General features: G+C 40.5%; 1 protein-coding gene across 2 annotated transcripts in view; it reads right to left on the bottom strand.

The window, feature by feature from the left end:
* The window catches only part of LOC138744189 (hyaluronan-binding protein 2-like), a 39,901-nt gene extending 28,014 nt beyond the window's left edge, over positions 1 to 11,887 (bottom strand). The window contains exons 1-2 of one of the 2 annotated variants that reach the window (XM_069899954.1): positions 11,760 to 11,887; positions 6,298 to 6,322 (exon numbers count right to left, since the gene is read on the bottom strand). In XM_069899954.1, the coding sequence (XP_069756055.1) occupies positions 6,298 to 6,322; positions 11,760 to 11,795 (61 nt within the window). In that variant the 5' untranslated portion in view covers positions 11,796 to 11,887. The remainder of the gene's footprint in view (positions 1 to 6,297; positions 6,323 to 11,759) is intronic. The other variant, XM_069899955.1, reaches the window with a different exon arrangement.
* Between the last annotated feature and the right edge of the window lie 1,030 nt (positions 11,888 to 12,917).

The following is a 12,917-nucleotide window of genomic DNA, read 5'->3' as shown; positions in this document are numbered from 1 at the left end:
CGAGGGACCACTCTGCTTCACTCCAAGCCAAGTACCGTGGAACGGCACTGGAGAATTCGTTTGGTAAGGTGTGCAGTAGTAAAGGGTTGGGAACATCCCGAGTAGCATAAGTTCATGCCTGCACTGAGTCAAGGGATGATGGGTATCATATTGTTTCTTTTCCTTGATTGTATGTAACAGCACTGTGTACTCCAGTTCATTCAGTGTGTGTGTGTGTGTGTGTGTGTGTGTGTGTGTGTGTGTGTGTGTGTGTGTGTGTGTGCGCGTGCGTGTGTGTGCGTGCGTGTGTGCGCCTGCATGCGCCTTATCCCTATTGCCATCTTCCCACATGCGTCTTCTGTAAATAAAGCCATTTACTGTCACACTGTGTCCTTGCTTTTGAGACCCATCAAATCTGTTCCCACACTCACAACAGCGGGCTTACATGCATCGAAGCAGATGACAAATACTTCATCACTAAATATTCAAGCGTGGCAGCTCACAAATTAAAATGGTAGCCTTTGTTTGTTTAACAAATACATTTCTTCAAATGTCACAACCACAGCTTTCATTTGTGTAGAATATTTAATGTTGTGAAATATCACATGGTTCTTCACAAGAGCATTGACAAGCAAAATTCAGCCTTGACCTACATGAAGAAATATAAAAGTAAATTATCAAGGCAATTCCTGTTATCTAAATTCAATTGTTGATGAGATGGTGTAGACCACTTCATTTTATGTAAATAAATATTCTTAATCACTTAGAAATGAGGAGAATTATGTAGAGAGATAATGCTAAAATGGATATGGACCTTGTGGCCTTGGTAGCTGAATGCACAGCCATCAATAGTAGAGTGATTAAATTCTTGGAGATGTGCTGAGAGATTAGAAACACACAGAGGAATGATAAAGAAAGCACAAGTGGGAATTATAAAATTAAGGCAATATGTATGTGGGATCTAAAGCAGATCAGTAGATGCAAGGGGAAGAATAAGCAATTAGTGTACAATATGACTTAGCCATTGAAGTGAGTGAAGTAGTGTTTCTCATCCTGTTGTCTATTATTGCTAGTCCACGGTAACAAGGCAACGACAAACATTTCAATGTAATAAACAAGTGAACAGCAAAATAAGGTTTCGATGACTAAAAAAATTTTTAAATTCTCAAACAATTTTCCCACCAATGCAAAACAAAAATCCCTTTGGTGGTTTGGGGAGGTGCTTGCGTTGCCACCTCTCCCACTCCCAACTGATGGTCCATCGGTTGGTTGCAGGTGGTCCATGCTAAGTAAAGGAATGTGTCAGGTTGTCAGTGAGTGGGATAAAAAATAGTCTGAGGATCCGATATTAAATAGGACTGGTTGCAGCAGTGAAGAAAGAATTAAGGTTCAATATCAGTGGAAAAATGATAATGAAGGGCAACTAAAGATAATTAGAAGTGCATAGATTATGTGATGTCTGTACACGCAAGGTTAATCATTTATCTAAACATACAGATGAATAATTTGACAGTGGCCCAGTACAGTGTATTCAATCGAACTACTTCCCATGATGGGCAAACATAGGACACCAATATCTAAAAGCAAACTAATCTCAAAACTCTTAAACAGCTTATTTTAGAAATGTCTTCATTTTCAGGGCCTGAGCATTACTGACAAGGAGTCCTTAATTGACTTTGAGAAGATGAGGGAGATGACTTCTTGACTTTCTTTTGTTCTTGAAATGAACATATTGCTGCCCTGAGCCCCAGGGACTCAGAGGTGTAGACGTATCCACAATGAAGAAACAGCAATACAATCCATCCAAGTCAGAATGGCAGGTGTCGTGGCAGGGAAACTACAGGATGGGGCTGTTCCCATGCATTTGAAGCTCTGTCCTTTTTGGTTGAGCAATGCTCTTTGATGAGCCAATGTTAGAGGACAAAATTAATATTGTCTTATTAAATTTGCTTTTTGATCAATAAGCTGGCATTTTCATTGTTGTGGGTGGACCATCTGATATTTCCTTCCTTCTGCTGCATGGAATAGCTCCAAAGCAGAACGTTCTCTGAAAACTATCCACCATTGTACACGGTGATTATTCACAAATAATTGTTTTGGCAGATTAAAGATTTTGTCAAGAATGCTGACCATAACACAGAGCCTGAAACTCCTAAGATCTGAGTAGGATATATATTAGACGTGGGCCCCAATAAAATTGTTTTATCTACATTGAACAACCCATTCCAAACCTACTCTGGCACCACTCTGGTAGCTACGGTTTCCTCCCACCCTCCAAAAACATTCTGGGTTGGGAGGAAACCATAGCTTATTGGGTCTAATTAGGTAGCACAGGTTTCAGTGGCTGGAATCGGCTTATACTGTGTGGTAAATAGATAAAAATAGATATGTTTTATTTCTCAGTCTACAGCCTTGAAGGGTCTATGTGCCAAGTCTTCATCAGGATGTAATGAATGCTCTCCCACACTCCACTCTTTCAAACAGCGAGTTCAGAAGCAGACCAGTGTTTTAGTGAAGAAGTTCCCTGTCCTCTTACCATAAATTTATGACCTACCATATATTTCAACATATAAGTCATCATGAAGCCCTAAAAAATTTCTCAAAAAGGTGTGGGGTGGGTCGACTTATACACAGGATACACTTTTGAGACCTTAAATTCACCGATTAAAAACAGATTGACTTCAATCAGCATATAAGTCAAGGCTGGAAGCACCTCCCCATTACTGGCACCGCTGCTCCCTGACACCCCCACACCACTGGGTGCCGCCATTACTACTCCAACCTGGGACTCTGAGGTCGCCATTGTTGCTCCTGCCTGGCAGGCCGAGATTCTTGCTCCCACTGGGAGAACAACGTCACCACCTCACCATTGCTGCCTGTTAGGCAGAGGGGTTTTTTTACTTACTTAATTTGCAGCTTTCTTACTTGTGATTGGGGTATTTTTTAAAAATTTGGATTGTTTATGGGAGGCCTGGACAGCCCCAAAAATAGGGGTCGACTTCTACACTGGATATACCATAAACTCTTTAAATTAGGCTGAAAAATGGTGGTCAACATATATGCCAGTTGACTTATACGCCAAAATATACAGTATCTCCCAAAGATACAATATCTTCCTTGTTTCCTTGTCTCAGTCTCTAATGACTATATCGAGATTTAGTGACAATTTCACCCTGTCCTAAGTTCCAGTGTGAGAGTTGTCAGGAACCAGTTGTTTATTCTCCTGACATTGTATATATTTTTATATATGAAGGCAAAGAAAAATAGGTTGAAGCAAATGTTGATCTTTGCCAAAAGGACAAAGGTTTCAGAAAGATGCAAAGGTGTAGAAGTGTGTTCTGACCAGAAATTAGATTCAGGAGTGTTTGACTGTTGCTCCAGTTACTCATTGGAAAGAAGAAAGAGAGGAATCACGGTTAACACTGTTACAGCGACCGGGGTTCGAATCTGCCACTTTCTGTAAGGAGTTTGAACGATCTCCCCACATTCTCCCAGTGTCTATATGGGTTTTCTCCAGGTGCTCCAGTTTCCTTCCACTTCAAAACATACTGGTTTGTAGGTAAATTGGGTATAATCGGGCAGCTCAAGGGCTGAAAGGGCCCGTAACTGCGCTGCATGTCGACATTTAAATTAAAAATTCAGAATAAAAGTGCAGAAGTAATAATTTAATTTAATAATTTTGTAAAGATATTTTATCATCCCTCAAGAATTGTAAATAGGAGCCACCTTCTCAACTTCTCATCATCAAGCAAGTTGTGCCATCCCTAACATGATTAAATGTCAAAATAAAAGTTTTGCTGTACCCACTTTGCTGTACAAGCGTGACTCTATACATGGAAATAAAGGACATGATGTTCATCTGAGGAGCTCACAGCAAGTTGTAGCTGCCCAGTCGTAGATGCCTGCAAGAATGAATCTCCTGCTGCAATATGGCCATCCGGCCTTCTCACACAAAGAGCAATCCTGTTTTTGCATTGTAATAATGTTGTAACCCTATAAAACCCTGGTTAGATCACCCTTATAATATTCTGTTCAGTTCTGGTCACCTTATTTTAGGAAGCATGGGGAAATTTTGGAGAGGGTGCAGAGGAGGTTTACCAGGATATGGCCTGGATTGGAGAATGCCTGTTGTGAGGCAAGGTTAAGACATCTAAGGCTTTTTCTCTTTGGAACGAAGAAGGACGAGAGGTGACTTTATAGAGGTCTAGAAGATTATCAGGAGGCATTGATAGGGCGGGCAGCACCACCTTTCACCCCAGGGTGACAGAAGCAAATATCAGAGGACATCTGTATAAGGTGATGTTTAGATGAAACATCGGGGTACATTTTTTTTTACAAAGAGAATAGTGGGTGCCTGGAATGTATTGGTAGGGGTGGTGATGGGGGCATGTCTAATAGAGCCATTTAAAAGACTCTTAGACAGGCATAAGTGTGAAGTAGGGAAGGTTTAGTTTGTTGAATAGGTTTATATAAGTTGGCACAATATTGTGTGTGGGTCCAAGTGCCTGTTTTATGCTCCATGAATTTAGAAAAATGAGAGGGGATCTTATAGAAATTTATACAATTATGAAAGGTATAGATAAGATAGAGGCAGGTCACTTTTTCCCATTGGTGGGGGAGGCTAGAACAAGGGGACATAGCCTCAAGATTCAGGGTAGTAGATTTAGGATGGAGAAGAGGAGGAACTGCTTTTACCAGAGGATGGTAAATCTATGTAATTTGTTTCCCATTGAGGAAGTGGAGGACACCTCAGTAAATATATTTAAGCCAAGGTTGGATAGATTTTTACATAGTAGGGGAATTAAAGGATATGGGGGAAAAGCAGGTGGGTGGAGTTAAGCCTATCATCAGATCAGCCATGGTCTCATTGAATGGTGGAGAAGGCTCGATGGGCTGGATGGCCTATTCTTGCTTCAATTTCTTATGTTGTCTACTTACCTACACTATGAGGTAATTAACTGTAGCCAATTAAATAATCAGCATGCCTTTGAGGCATCGGAGGAGACCAGAACTCACATGCCAATAGGAAAACCGTGTGAAATCTACACATACGGCATACAAGGAGAGGACTGTATATGGATTCCTTAATCTGGGGGCCACAATGCCAGCTGCTATGCCACCTCACCACCATGCCAACCTCTGTCTACATGTGTAGGCTAGATAAGGTTAATTTTTCAGGCTGCAACCAGTGGACATCACCTCAGAAACATCTAAGCAGTCAGTTTAAAATGACCATTGCCATCTTCCTATGAAATATTGATATTAATGGTCCAATTAAGGATTAACTAATGAGAAAGTAAATCACAAAAATCTGTGATTGAAGTAAAAACACAAAATTCTGGAGAAGCACAACAGGTCAAACAGTGCCCTTTATGTAGCAACGGTAAAGATACAGAACCGACATTTTGGGCTTGAGCCCTTCATCAAGGATTAACTATTGTGAATTGGGTAATTGCATTTGAGAATGAAACCTAAATCCAAACGACTTCTACAAATATCATCATCTTAAATTCTTCACATTTAATTGGGCAAAAGAAATCAGTGGTCCTTAAAATATACACCTCAGCCTTTAAATAATATTTGGCGCAGAAATCCACTTGCAATGGCTTACAATTCCTGCCACACTCCAGACTGTGGAACATTTACATCAGCTTTAATCCAAAGCAATCTAATTAACACTCAAGATATGATGAATAGAAGGATTTACTCATTTCAAGAAAGAAAGATAACCTTGGATTAGATTATTACATATAGCAAGAACTGAGATCCTTACCTTGTTGTACTCAATAGCAATAAATATACTCAAACCCTTAAAATATTCTTTGTACAATGAAACCAATGCTATGGAAAAATAATATTTAGGATTCCTAAACCCAAGGACATTGTTAGTTTTCATTTATAAACTCACACATTATGTAGATTCAAAGGTAGAATTGCAGCTTTGGAAATTAACCGTGTTTTTGGATGTGTTTAATTAACAAGCTCGAAGATTATTTTGGTGCCAGGATCAAAGATTCACTGGAAGTCCGGAATAACCCTTTCATTTGAGCCTTGCACTTGAAATTATATAAATTTAAAATTTGTTTAAAGGAAGCAATTTTCTACATTTGTGACATTAGGGTTAAATTGTGACATGAGACTAAATTGACAGTATCATTTCTTATACTCATTAACACCAGAAATCAAATCTTGCACAATATCTTGGATATTAATATACACAGTGAAATGTGTCTGTCTTACTTCAAACAGAATAATTCATAAAAATCACCTTGTATAATTCTGATGATTTGTTAGTAGCTATAGAAAAATTAAACTTACCAAATGATGGATATGGAACTGCATGCTATATGAAACAAAAGCAGAATCTTCAGTTTAACTTTATTATACCAAGAGTATCAAACAAGAAATAAATAAAAATATCCTTCATTGCTCTCTGTTTCCCTCCATCTTTTGGCATAAAGAGACGCTCATCCTGAAGGAGCTCTGCCCCTCTCTGCAAGAGCATTTCCATTTGTTTCATTTGCTTTGTTCACCTATTTTGCTTTCTCTTTTGGTTCTTAATTGCAATAAAAATCCTACACTGTTTCCATGATGTTCAATAGTAGCGGAAGGAACATCATCTTAATTTCTATTCTGCAGCCTTACAGCCTTCAGGACCTCATTGAATAATTTGAGATAATCACCTTTGTATCTCATAATTCTAGCCTTCATTTCCTTTTTCATTCTCCTTTTCCAGTACTCCTGATTTCATTCCTCTCTACCCATTGCCAGAGTCCTTATCTGCTCTTCACTGGCCTTTACTGATCTCTCTCCGCTGGCACCATCCAAGGCTTGAGTAGTTCTTTCCTTCCTGATCTCTGATCTACCAAAGGCCTTCTGTTTTATTCTATTGCCGTCCCCCCCCTTCATTTTCTCTGCATTCGCACACTTTCCATCTTTTGCCGTTTCTGATCATAAATCATTTCTCACCTCCTTGTTGCGTGACCTGCTGACTATTTCCTGCAATTGCTTTTAAAAATATGTGTGTTGATTCTGTCAAAAGGTGTAAAATAGTTTTTCTTAGAAATGAATTAAGCTCGATTTGAGTTTTTATCAATTTAAATTCACTCACCCTTTTACTTGCAAAATAAACAGAACTGGCAAAAATAATGAAGAGGCATTTGGCTCATGCAGGTACAACAGTGAATTTGTCTGCTTCAGATATATCCACACTGTACTACAGATATACGAGCTCAAAATCCCAGCGGCTGCTATTTATTTTCCCCATTCTGTTTAAACTGAGGGTCAACGGGCATCTTTGATGAATGATGTGGCAGAACACTTGGACACAATAAAGGGAAAATGAGGGTACAGTTAAAAATTCCTGTCATCTAGAATTGAAGCGACAAAACACCATGGAAAATAAATAGGTAGAAAATGCAGAAGTTAAAAATAGGTGCACCTCGTTTGCCAATCACGCAACACGCCATCTCAAGCAACTGGAAAATTCACTTGTCCAGCATCAACCAATCCCCATAGGTGCCAGACACTAGAGGTTGTATTGTATGTGGATTCTGCACAGAATTTAGATAGGTTGAGTGAGTGAAAACTAGGAAAAATGCAGTTTAATCTTGGAAACTGTGACATCATACATTTTGATAGCAGGAATCAAGAGACAGAATATTATTTGGTTGGAGAGAGATTACAAGTGAAAGAGATCCCGCTACCTGAAATAGACAGGGAGCTGGATGTTTTGAAGATGGGGAAAAAATTAACATGCATGTGCAACAAGAAGTGAGGAAGACAAATAGGATATTAGATAACAGGTTACAGTTTACAGCGCAAAAATAGGCCATATCAACCCTTAGAGTCTGCGCCGGTTAATTTGAACAACTCAACTAGATCCCCCCTCCCACTCTCCGCCCATAACCCTCCAACCCCCTCATATCTATGTACACATCCAACCGTCTCTTAAATGACAGAAAAGACCCTGCCACAACTATCTCCTCTGGAAGATCATTCCATTCTGCCACCACTCTCTGAGTGAAGAAGCATCCTCTAACATTTCTCCTAAAGTTTTGCCCCCCTTACCCTTAGCTTATACCCTCTTGTTCCAACCTCCCCTGCCCTCAGGAGAAAGAGTCTATTTACGTCTCGTCCATCTATTCCCTTCATAATTTTAAATACTTCTATCAAATCCCTTCTCAACCGTCTATATTCCAATGAATAAAGTCCCAGTCTCCATGATCTTTTTCTGTACTCTAGATGTTGTAAGTCAGGCAACATTTTGGTAAATCTTCTCTGCACCCTCTCCACCTTATCTATATCCTTCCTGTAATTTGGAGACCAGAACTGAACACAATACTCCAAACCTGGCCTCACCAATGCCTTAAACAGTTACAGCATCACTTTCCAGCTCCTATTCTCTTGCTATGATTTATGAAGGCCAGCATACCATATGCCTTCTTAACCACCCTGTCCACATGGGAATCCACCTTCAAGGAACTCTGTACCAAAACTCCAAGATCCCTCTGTTCCTCTGCATTCCTCAATGCCTTCCCTTTAACTGCATATGTCCTATTTTGGTAATTTTTTTTCTGAAATGCAGCTCCTCACTCTTGTCTACATTAAATTCCATCTGCCATCTTTCAGCCCACTTTTCCAAACAAACCAAATCCTTCTGTAATCCAAGTAAACCTTCCTCACTATCCACCACTCCCCCTATTTTCGTATTGTCTGCATATTTGCTTACCCAGTTAACTACCCCCTCATCCAAATCATTAATATAAATGATTTAAAAAAATAGGAAACAATAGCATCGATCCCTAATGTTCATTGCGCAGCTTGGAAAATAGAGTTTTGTACCAATCGTGCAGAGTTTAGGTGGAGCAGTTTAGGTGCCCTGATTTATGAAGAAATATTACTGCAACTGGAGGCAATCCAGAAGAGATTCACCAGACCAGTTCTTGGGATTTGAACAGTTTAACACTTAACAGCTGACACTTTAACAGCATTATGCTAACTGCTACACTAACCAGTAAAGAGGTTAGTCTGCGATTGCACTGCAATACACAAAACTGCTGGAGAAATTCAGCAGGTCATGCAACATCTATAGGAAGCATAGGGTAACCAATGATTTGGGCCTGAGCCCTTCATCAAGGTGTGAGCAAAAGGCAGGCAGGCAGGCACCTGAACGAAAAGGGGCAGGCGGAGGTGCACAGATCAACAGGAAAGAGTTCATAGTGGATATGGATGAGAGGGCAGAAGAGAAAAAAGCTGAGATGATAGGGATGGGATAGTTCAGAGAGGGAAAGGGGGTGGGGAGAGGAGACAGAGGGATAGGCACAGGAAAAAGAGAGAGAGATTGAGGAGGGACCTAACAGAACCTGGACAACTCAATGTTAATGCCTTCTAGTTGGAGAGTACCAGACAGAATCTTAAGTGTTGTTCCTCCAATTTGCTGGTAGCCTCAGTTTGGACAGATTTGTTCTGGCTTGTTGCATCACTGCCTGGTATGGAGGTGCCAATTCTCAGGACAAGAATAAACTCCAGAAGGTTGTTAACTCGGCCTGCGACATCACAGGCACCAGACTTCACTCCATCTAGGACATCTACATGAGATGGTGTCTTAAAAAGGCAGCATCTATCCTCAAAGACCCCCACCACCCAGGCCATGCCCTCTTCACTCTGCTACCATCGGGGAAAAGGTACAGGAGCCTGAAGACAAGCATTCAGCGGTGCAAGGACGGCTTCTTCCCCGCTGCCATCAGATTCCTGAGTAATTAATGAACCATAGACACTGACTTAATTTTCGTGCACTATAATTTTTACTGTTTTTACAGAAGTGTCAAAAGATGGTTATAATATGAACATTTGCACTATTTTATGACTTGTTCATGACAATAAATTCTGATTCTGATGTGATAAATGACTGTGGAATTAAAATGTTTGGCCATTAGGAGGTCCCCATTATGGCAGTGGACAGGTGCTCATCAAAATGATCTCCCAATTGGCGTCCAGTGTCTACGATAAAGAGGAGGCCGATGCAGTAAATGACTCCCGCCGATATACAGTAGAGGTGAGAAGATAGTCCTAACAAGAGCAGCAACAAAAAAAAATTCTTTGAAGTTTAGAAGAAAAAGACTCTGAGGGCAGATGTTGGGACTTTTCCACGAGTGCAAAGAACCTTGAACAAAGTGACATCGTTACAAGGTAAGTCAATGGTCCTTTAAATCGGAGGTGCACAGGAATTTCTGGCAATGAATCTATGGAATTCCCCACTCTGCAAGGTTTTGGAGGCTAGATCTTTGGAAATGGATACATTTTTGGAGGACTGGGGAAATGATGGTTATGGGGAACTGCCACAGAAGAGAAGTTGAGGCTCGGACCAGAACAGTCAAGATCACATTGATTGGAGGCACTGACTTTTCTCCTGCTCCTATTTTCTCGAGGCCTTGAGTTGTGAACTGAGGCTACAACACCCTGTCTCCTGTGTTCTTGATTTCATCCAACGATACCTGTTACTCTTCATTGAAGTACGTTGCAAATGTGGTTGTCATCCTGCTTCAATGAGTTAATATTCCGAAGTTCATACCAGAACTGAGTTCCCTCACTACCCATCACCCGCACCACCTTCACACTTCCACCCCTCATCCCAGCAGTCGTGCCATCACTGCGTGGCCTAGAAGGAAACTGCATGTGAGGAGCTGGCAGACCATGATCTCCAGTTATCGATGTAGAAATATGCATGGGTTTGAAATGAGAACAATTATGCAGACAGAGGGATCGGCACACTAAAAATTGTTGCAAAGGCTCAGAAACTGTCTCAGCCAATCGACAAGGCTGGAGGATGAGGAAAAAATAAAAGGAAACTCGGAGCACAGGCAGGAAGGGAAATGAGCCAATTCCTGCTCTTCCCTCTCTACTACCCCATTGATGGTTACTGAATTTAAGATGTCCCTGGAGAAGGGGTTGATCTGTTGTGCTATCCCATGGAATTGCATCAGGCCTGCAGTGTAACCAGATGTTTTTTTAGTGCTGGCTGATTGCGTACTTGACCTCTGCCGTACATTGGCTGAAGATATGTTTGTAGAAGTTGGCACATATCAAGATTTTGACCTCCACTTGTCTGCATCCTCAGACACCCTAAGTATGGCATTTGGAAAGTACTGCCAATTACCACTGTGTCTAAGTTCCAGTCACCTTTGTGAATGTAGTCACTAAAAGGCATCTATCATTTTTGTCAGGCATTCGTATATCAAACACTTGAGGGCTTAGCTGTAAAATGAGAGGGGGAATGTTGAAAGGAGATTTACAGGGCAAGTTTATGTTTTAAACACAGAGAATGTTATGTACCTGCAATCCATTATTGCAGAAGGTGGAAGAAGCAGATAACACAAGCATCAAGATAGGCACATGGACAGGTATGGAATGGCGGGATATAGACCATATGGAGTTTATAGTGGCTGACAGATTCATTGTGGGCCAAATGGCCTGTTCCTGTGCTGTCCTATGTTCTATCTTGATGAGTTTCTAAATCTATAAGCAATATTAAGTTTGCTCCTATCAGAGTTTCCATTTGTAAATACATTTAAAAATATACATCCCCGGTCTTGCCAAAATAGCTGATTAATTTAAATAAATGTTTTACTCTTGTTGACCAAACCTAGCAAATTAGAAAACTAATCACCAAATTCTTAATTCTTTTTCTCAGATCTTCTAACTGCTTAAACAGAAAACACTTGAAAACCGAAAAGGACAATCTAATTATTTGAACAAATTATTTCAATGGATATACTTACAGTCAATGACACAAATGCAAGCCAGGCTAAAAACATCGCAAGAAAAAACTTAGAAGCAAGCACTGAGAAAGTATGCCTCTTTTATGAATGCTTCATAAGTGGTCACTGCCACAATTATTAAGCTGTTGATGGTTTTATAAGATCAAGGTTCATTTGATCATTAACCATTGTTTAAATAAAAATTATCTGCTTTTTATTTAGCAAAGAGATAGCAAACTCTCGTCCTTCAAAGTTCTCGGACACAGGTTTTGGGCAGATGATGCAAGGTATATTGCTTATGTGTGCAGTTATGATCCAGATCTCAACATCAGAGCTTTGGGAACAGAATTACTCATTACTTTGTAAAGGAAACTGGATAGATACTGAGACAACTTGGATGGCTATGGGTTCAAGCAGGTTATTAGGGCCTATAAAGTAGATGTGGATTCTTTGTGGAGCATTATCTACAGACAGAGAGAGAGAGAGAGAGAGAGAGAGAGAGAAAGAGAGAGAGAGAGAGTAGAAGAGAATTAGAATATATTGTCATGAACAAGTCATGAAATTCAGTGTTTTGAGGCAGCATCGTAGTCCAAACATTCATATTATAACAGCTGTACAACATTACTATAAAAAAATTAATAATGCACGAAAATTAAGGCAACGTCTTTGGTTCATTGATTATCCAGGAATCTGATGGCAGTGGGGACGAAGCTGTCCTTGTGCCATTGAGTGCTCGCCTTTAGGCTCCTGTACCTTTTTCCCAATAGCAGTAGAGTGAAGAGGGCATAGCCTGAGTGATGGGGATCTTTGAGGATAGAAGCTGCTTTTTTAAGACACCGCCTCATGTAGATGTCCTCGATGGAGTGAAGTCTGGTGCCTGTGATATCGCAGGCTGAGTCAACAACCCTCTTTATTCTTGTCCATACCAGTTAGAGATATCATCAGACAGAATGCTCTCCATGGTCCACCTGTAGAAGTTTCTGATAGTCTTCAGTGACATACTGAATCTTCTCAGATACCTCACATCTTTGGGGTGCGCCTGTGTTGATAATCAGTGAGGAGGACACGTTATTTCCAATTAGTACTGACTGTGGTCTTCCAGTGAGAAAGTCAAGGATCCAGTTGTAGAGGGGGGTACAGAGGCCTAAAGTTTGTAGCTTCTTGACCAGCACTGAGGAG

Source organism: Narcine bancroftii, chromosome 10, assembly GCF_036971445.1.
Source record: "Narcine bancroftii isolate sNarBan1 chromosome 10, sNarBan1.hap1, whole genome shotgun sequence".
In the NCBI taxonomy this organism is placed as follows: Eukaryota; Metazoa; Chordata; class Chondrichthyes; order Torpediniformes; family Narcinidae; genus Narcine; species Narcine bancroftii.
Note: the sequence above shows the minus strand (reverse complement) of the source record. Positions and strands in the feature narration are given on the sequence as shown.